Below are 8213 nucleotides of genomic sequence, written 5' to 3'. Positions count from 1 at the left end.
TGAAGCAGGGGGTGGGCAGGGATTCGGGCATGACCAGATGCCAGCCCTCCCTAAGGTGAAGGGGGCAAGGAAGAGGTTTATTCCCCCCTCCTTCCCCTGTCCCACCTGTATAGACCTGTAAAGTATTTCTCCACTTGCTGCTGCAGAGGTGGGGGCATGGCCAGCCCCGGCAGTAGCCTCAAGTGAACTGGCCAGGAAGGGGATATAATTGCCCTCCACCCCCATTCCCCTGACAAACCTGAGCCAAAGTCCACCTGATGCTCCCCCTCGTTGCAGCAGTGGTAGGGGTGGGGCATGACCAGATGCCAGCTAGCATGGTCCCTGAGGCAGAGGGGTCAGGGAAGGGGTTTATTTCCCCCCCATGTCCTCCCTCCTTCCCCAGAACCACAGCTGGGGTCTGCCAGCCCCGACTGCTACCTGCAGTCACTCCCTGTGTGGGACAAATGGCAGGATAAGCCCTCTCCCTGCCCCCTCTGCCAGACGCTGGAGGGAAGAGGCAAATAACCCCCCTCCCTGCTTCTTGTCTAAGTGGGCTCTGCTGGTTAGTCATGGGCTGTGCCCCCCGCCACTGGAGCGGCAGGGGAGGAGTGACCATGATGGGGGCAGCAGCCCCTCATGTTTTTCAGGGAAGTGCAAGCCTCTTTCCGGTGGGGGGGCTGTACTGTGGGTGGGAGCGGGGCAGGGAGGTCAGAGTTGCCACAGGCTGCATGGGGTGAGCAGCAGTGGCACTAGGGGAGGCTTGGGGGGCTATGCCACCTCTCTGAGCTTCAGTGCTGCCGCTTGCCCTGTGTAGTCTGCAGCAGCTCTGCCCATCCCACCTGTCCCTACCTCTGACCACACTGGGAAGAGGCTTGCACTCCTAGGAAACCATAGCAGGGGCTGCTGGACCTGTGCAGGTCCTTGCCCCCTTGTTGCTCCAGCACAGGAGACAGGGGTGCAGCCAGAGGCCAGCTGACATGGCCCCCTTAAGTGAGGTGATACAGAGGGGGGTTATTTCATCCCTCCCTCTGGTGGCAGGGGCATGGAGGGGGCTTATGCCACCACTTACCCTGTGCTGGGAGCAATTAGAGGCAGCAGTAGACCCCAGGTATGGTCCCCTGGAGGTGGAGGGGGCAAAAGGGAGAGTAAACTTCCTCCCTGTCCCCTCTGCCTCAGGGTGCCATGCTGGCTGGGATCTGGCTGCACCCCCACTGCTGCTGCAGTGAGGGGGGAGCGCCAGGTGGAACCCAGTTTGGGTCTGTGCTGGTGGGACAGGGAAGGGGGAATTAAACCCCCTCCCTGGCCAGGGGGCTGACCATGCCTCCCCAGCACAGCTTCCCTGCAGCTGAGGGCTGCTCTCACCCCCACTTCCCCTCCCTCCTTCCTCCCTCCAGCCCCCCACTTCTGGCCTGAGCCACCGCATGTGTGTGCCTGCATTTCCTGAGTGAAAAGGGAATGTCTATTTACTTGCAAATTGGTTTAATCTAGATGCCTGCGAAGATTGAATCACTTCAGGCTCTGGCTTTTTGAATGTCTGTCTCTAGCCATGATGATACAGTCTTCCAAAAGCAGAGCTGGCACATTGGGATCTCCTCATTGATATTAACTTTCGTTGAGAGAGAGCTGCTGAGGTATGGAAAGTGTTCAGTGTTCTCCAGTTCCTGTCTGTAAGTGAGGATCTTCGTGGGGGAGTTGATTGGCCTGAAGCAGGCTGGTGAAGCACCTTTGTTTTTCCGATTGTGGCAGTGCTCTTTTGGTGCCTTCTACTTTATGGGGTGGAGCAGACAGCTGGCAGGTGCTTGATTAAGGTGGCCATTTTCAAAGTTAGGCAAGGCAGGAAGACGCAGTAGTTTGCTGCTTGTAGCCAAGTGAGCAACATCACCCAGCAGAGCTGCTGCTCACAATATCTTGGAGGTAAGGGCAGGAGCAGTGGGGATGGCAGGAGTCTCTTGGTCCTGGGCATGACCTGAAACTGTACCCTGCTAGGGTAGGGAGGCCTGGAAGGACTACCTGTGGCAGGGCAGTGTCATAAGCAAGATGCAGAGTAGGGCTGAAGGCCGGTCTGAAGGGCTGCATCAGAGGGTGTGATGAGTAGGGCTGGAGGATGGTCAGCAGGGGAGCACACGGGCCAACTCCCACAAGAGTGTGTTTTGTATGGGTAGGAGTGCCCAATGAGGGGCTAGGGCAAAGATAACCCAATGTCTTGTGAATTGGCTGGTCACTTACCCAGACGAGGGTCACTGGGGAGGCCCAAAAGGCTGCATGTCAGCCAGTCAAGGAGTGAAACTGATAAGCCTGATGGCTTATGGGAGCTGCTTAGAGGAGCAGGGCAGAGTGAAGGAGGCCTGGCAGGGAGCAGTGTGAAAGAGGCCCCAGTGAGAGGAGGGTGGTATGAGTGAGGCTCAGAACAGAGCAGCATGTGAGAGGCCTGACAGAGGACTAAGTTGGTCTGGCTTTAGGTCAGGAATACAATAAGATTCTGGATGCCACCTGTGAAGTATGGGCCATGGTGTAGGCCTTGGATTGCACCCCCTGGCATCGGGGCATTATAATGAGCAGCGTCCCATTTAGAACACCAATTTATTAAACCAGCAGGTCATGGCAGGTGAGTCTAGGCTGACTGCCGTACTTAAACAGGTGGGTGGGCTGATGTGGGATCATGATTCTGGGCTGGCCCCTTGTCACACCAATGTTAAGAGTCAGTCCCAGGCATTGGTATACTTGAGAGAAGCAGTTAAGGGCCATTTGTAGGTCCTGCTCAGTATGTGCAATGACAGCACAATCATTGGTGTATGGAAAGCCCTGAAACAAGGCTGATGTAACTTTGATTTTGGCATGAAGGTGGGAAAGATTGAAAAGGTTCTGGTTCATTCTGTACTTGATGCCAATATCATGTGGCAGATGGTCATGGATGATCATCTTGATGACTACAAGAAAGATGGTAAGCAGAATTGGTGTGATCACGCACCAGTTTGAATGGCAAAGGACTCCGTAGTGGAGCCACAACATAGGATGGAGGCAGTCATCTGGCCATGAAGGAGTCTTAGAATGGTGAAAAATTTCCCTGGGCAGCCAAACTTCAATAAGATCTTCCATAGAGCCTCATGGTTAACAGCTGAAGACTTTGGTCAAATCAGTAAAGGCCATATACAGTTCCTGGTGTTGTTTTTGGTGTGTGTTGGTAGGTGCACACTGGTCACCTCCATGTTTTATTTGCTACTCTACGGAATGGCTGATGGGTAGATATCTGAGACTGTGAACTGCATGTTCCTGAGTTCTGTGGACATAGGTGATTTTTGAAGCTTTTGACTATTAGTCCCCTATGTACCTATATGATTTTTTTTACCTAAGACTTGATTCAAAGTCTACTACTGCCTGTCAGACTCCCATTGATAAAAGCAGTCTTTAGATTGGACCCACACTGAAGAAATATTGATTTAAACACCACTTCTCCATGTGACAATCCAGGAGGGTTGACTTAAATATTTATTTTGTTTAAATCCAAGATCTTTATGTACATGTTAGTTTTCAACACATACACTATTTAAAAATAAGGTTTTTGAAAATCATATCCTGTTTTTGGAATTCTGGAGTCTGCATTAACTCTGGATAATGCTAGAGACACAAAGCTATGCAAGGAATCCAGCATGGAAAATATTGCTGTCTCACCCTAGAACTTGATATGTCAGTACAAAAAGAAAACAATTTTCAGGTTTAAAAAAAGTGGTTTTTTGCAATACAGTAAAAAGCAGGATATTTTGGTGCTTCTTGCAGGTAGCTAAGTTTAGGTGTTGTAAAAGTAAGTAGAGGGTTTTGACTGCCTTTGCAATTCTCCCAAAGTGTGCATGTTGAGTCAATGCAAGTCCTGTCTCAAATGCAGATTGTTTCGTCTGCTGCTATTACTTTGAACTGAAGCATCATTCTGTTAGAAAGACATGCAAGCTCCATATAGAAAACTTGACATGGAGATGCACTGAAGCAAACTGAATTGGTTGCTGGGTTTGTTTTTTGTTTCATTAGTGGGGCAGAAACAGCAGTAAAAAGAGCTTTCAATTCATATGGACTGTCCTCCCAACTACCAAAGTCACTTTCATATTAGCAGTAGACTTTATCTGTGTGTGCTGGAGTCTGCTGCCAGGAAGATGAGTGGATGCTGGCCCTTTGCCTTCTACTTCTAGGAAAGCGACATGGACAAACAGGGGGGGGGAGGCTAGAACAATGCAGTGCAAAATGAGTCTGTACTGAAGTCTTAGCCAGTGGTAGTGAACCTGCCAGGTGCTGACATAATCAATTTTTATTTCACTTAACAAACATTGAAAAGTAATCCAATTTTAGTATTAGGAGGCTTGTCTTTCTATTCCAAGCACTGATTGGGAGTCACCATCCTTGAAATAACAGTTCTTCTCTCTGCCTAGTTTGTGCTTTGTCTGGGCTCTTCCTACCAGGCTAATTATGTCTCTGTATTAGGCAGTAGTCAGACTCTAGTCTGAATTCTGACTTTACTCATAAACAAAACCATCTAGTAAGTAGAAGATCCCTGAGACCACATGCATGCAAAGGCACAGAAATATAAAATTTTTATCTTAGGTTTTCCCAAATCATTTCTCAGCAATGTCAAACATTGCCTGTTGTGCACCTCTGGGCTGCTCTGCATTCTGTGTCATTAGGGCTAGGGACAGACATTCAAAAAGCCTGAGCCTGAGTCACTTTGTAACTGCACAGACATCACAGACATGCAGGCACATGTCTGTAGTGGCTCAGGCTAGAAGCTGGGGGGAGCTAGAACAGCCCTCCCTTCCCTTTGACAGTACTGAGCTGAGGGTGGGAGGTGTGGCCAGGTGCCCAGGATGCTCTGATTATCCCAGTAGGGACTTGTTAACAGAGGGACATTGCCAGCTACCTGTTGATTCTGCTTGTTGACTCAGCATGGACCGTAGGCAGCATGTGGTCTGCTAGCTAATACACAGATGCCTCTCATCAAGGCAGACTGTGCTGGAGCTGCAGCCAGGGAGCAGAGGGGACAGACCAGTTGTGCTGTGGAGCAGAGACCCCCACCCAGCCCAGAGAGAATGTCAGTTAAGTCTGATACTACATTCAACCAGGTTTATCTCGAAGTGGTTTCAGCCATTCTTAAGCTGGCTTATGTGGACTGAATGTCTGTTAAAGGTTTAAACCAGTTTCTGATGACTTAAGCCATTTTATGTGTAATTCTGGGTTGAGATCCCCCTTTGGGGATGCCTTTCAGCAGCAGCAGGGTAAGCAGCAGTGGCATTAATCCCATGGGTGCTTGTCCCTACTGCTGAATTTCTTGGTTGAGATCCCAGTTGAGGATTCCTTTCAGAAGCATGGTCAGCCGGTGGGGGGCAGGTAATACTGCTCCTCTGCTACTACTACTCATCCACTTCTAGAGGCCAATCATGCAGCCCTCAAGAAACCCTGCAGTCCAGATCTGTCCTGCCAATTCAAATGAGTTTGACTGCCCTTTACTAGACCATTGTGATTTGTTCCATAGACATCCATATTAGCCACCATTCAAAATATAAATGTTTACCTCTCTGGTGGAAAAAGAGGAAAAAGTTCTTTATACTTTTTTGTAGTGATACTAGTTGATACCAAAAATTCACAAGTTTTTCCACTGAAAAATATAATTTCATGCAAACCGAAATTTTCTGTGGAAAAGTGTCACTTGTGATAAAAATTCATTTAAAAAATAACAGTGCCGGATTTTGGTAGAGTCCAGGGTTCCTTTTTGACCTTAATGTAATGGCTAGCCTTAATTTCTTGTATCAAAAGGACATGTCATTTCAAAATTCCTTATGTTATATTGTAGTTTCTTGCACCTGTCTTGTTACAGAGTCAAATATACAGAATATATACAAATATACAGAGTAACATGGCATAGTAATTAGCTGTATTTTTTTTAGTTTCTAGAGAAATCGTGCTGTCTTTCAGGTGGCTGAAAATTTGAGGTTCCTCATACCCTGGAACATAAATTAGTATATTGCCCTATGTACATACCAAAGCTTCAGAATAAAATAAATTTTCTTTTCTATTCTGCTTTGTTCAGAGGACCTGTGATCAATAAAGACAACTGAAGTGAATATGCCATATCAAGAAAACTGAAGTTTAAAGTTCTACTTCCATTGGCTTGGGAAAAATTAAGATTCGCATGCTAAATTTTCATATTGAGTAGACCTGACTTTTTGGAACTAAAAAATCTTCATTCTTCATACTGAGTTCCAAAGAATCAAGAATATAATTTAAAAGAAAATCAATTCTTGTCAAATAAGTCTTTGACAAGAACACAGTGGAATTTCCTTTTGTACATGATAATTCTTAACAGGTTTCTGTCTAGATACTTACTGGTTAAAACCAGACTGCCCATTGTCTGCTGTTCTGTGCTATGGCAGTCATGCCTAATCTCTGGACCATTTGGTCAATAACAGTTGACGAAACAATTGCAATACGAATTACTGCTTACCAATTAAAATGATTTATTTTGCTATTTTAATCTTACTTTATATTTTTAATTTTTAAAAAATCATCATTGAACCCTATTTTTAAAATAATGTAATAGAAAGTTTCAAGCAGCCATTTGCAGTATGCAGGGAATAGATAAGCTCGGTGGAATGACAGTGTGATATAGATGCAACCTGTGTCAGACTAGCTGTGAGCTAAAGCTATTATCAAAACTTTTGGTAACCTGTGTAAAACAAAGTAGTGCTCTCAATTAAGTTTTCTAGCAGGTAGATGTCTATCAAAATACTGTCTTAGCAGGGGGCTAGGGTTGACTTGGAATGGGGGAATAAACTGTGGTACCTTTTCACCCCAAGAAAAATGGGGTCATTCTAGTTTGAGGCTGATGTGTGTTAGCAAAGAAAAGTGTTTGGAAATCAGGCTGTAATCCTGCATCATCTGCTCTGTAGTTGAATGTTCAATCTCTGGGATACTTGTATACCACAACAGGAGCTGTATTCTAAACACATGGATAAGCCTTATGTTGGTACTAAGACTCCTTTATTACCCTGCAGCTGAAAGCTCCCCACTTTTCATTCTGTTTTGGTGGTTCAGTATACTTTAATTTTATTTCATGTCATTTCATCCTGTCTGCTTTTATAGTATCAGACTGGCAACTGAGTTTGAACAGCTCCTGATTTATTGTTTTCTTAGTACCTATGCATGTAGTTAGGATGAGTCAGAAACAGGTAAGCAGCTGAGCAACAGAGGATTTGGAGGGGGGGTTGCTTTTTTGCATAGGTATCTGTGTTTTTTGGGTGCTTCGTTTGGCATCCACTTTTTTATGTTCTCCTGTTGCTGATTCTGAGACTAACACAAGCATGTGTGCTTTTTTCCATGCCTCCCTCTCAAGCACGTCTGGGTATGTTGTTATACTTCTCCTTAGGCATCACTGAATTTTGTAATAGCTCTTTGTCAGGGATCTAAACACCGTATATAAGTCCTTAAGGAAGAGAGATTTGCATCACAAAGTTCAGATGAAGCTTTCTGCAAATTGTTGAAGTTGGAGTTTCATTTTCCTGGGTTTTCTACTCCTTGTAAAATGCACACAAAAGTTTTTCCCCACACAGCCCACTTATGTTTTCAACCTCAGATACTGTGAATGGTTGCTGCTGCTGAAGGTTTGGAATCTTCTTTGGAGTACATGCTGTTCATTCTCTTTGTAGTATAGTTCTTGGAAGCAGTATGCAGCGTCTATGATAATGAGCGCATGGAAGTGTTTGTTACGGAAAAGAAATGGAAAGAACAGCTGGAACACTGCCCATTGTTTTTGCAGTTAACAAAGCAACATGGAGGAGAAATAACGTGTGATTTCACAATTGCTCTGCGCTGCTCCCCTCCATTGCTCTTACTTTTTCCCTCCTTGTCTCAGCAGTGCTTCAAAGACAGGCTTACCGCTTCTGTACTAGTGAGGGCACTTGGTTGTTGAAGGAGAATTCGACCCTGCCCTGGAGGAACCTTTCTGAATGTGAGGCAGCTGACAGGGTAAGGGGAACTGTCTTTGTTGTTAAAGCACTAATAAGTAATCCCACATTTTCATATTGCAGTCATCTTTAGCAACCCGTTCTCCAAACTATTGGGCCAAAAACCATTTTCTGTTCCTGTGCTATTAATAACTGCTTAGATTATAAAAGTGAACTGAACTGTAAAAAAAAAAAAAAAAAAAAAAATACTTTTTCACCTTTATGTTTTGGTTTGTTTAGGTTTTTTTAAACCTC

General features: G+C 45.5%; 1 protein-coding gene across 1 annotated transcript in view; it reads left to right on the top strand.

Moving 5' to 3' along the window:
* The window catches only part of GLP1R (glucagon like peptide 1 receptor), a 140800-nt gene that overhangs the window by 83929 nt on the left and 48658 nt on the right, over positions 1-8213 (top strand). The window contains exon 4 of the mRNA XM_019548592.1: positions 7871-7980. Coding sequence (XP_019404137.1) covers positions 7871-7980 — 110 coding nt within the window. The remainder of the gene's footprint in view (positions 1-7870; positions 7981-8213) is intronic.

The sequence above is a fragment of the Crocodylus porosus genome, unplaced genomic scaffold (genome assembly GCF_001723895.1).
Source record: "Crocodylus porosus isolate Cpor-Errol unplaced genomic scaffold, CroPor_comp1, whole genome shotgun sequence".
NCBI classification, from domain to species: domain Eukaryota; kingdom Metazoa; phylum Chordata; order Crocodylia; family Crocodylidae; genus Crocodylus; species Crocodylus porosus.
Note: the sequence above shows the minus strand (reverse complement) of the source record. Positions and strands in the feature narration are given on the sequence as shown.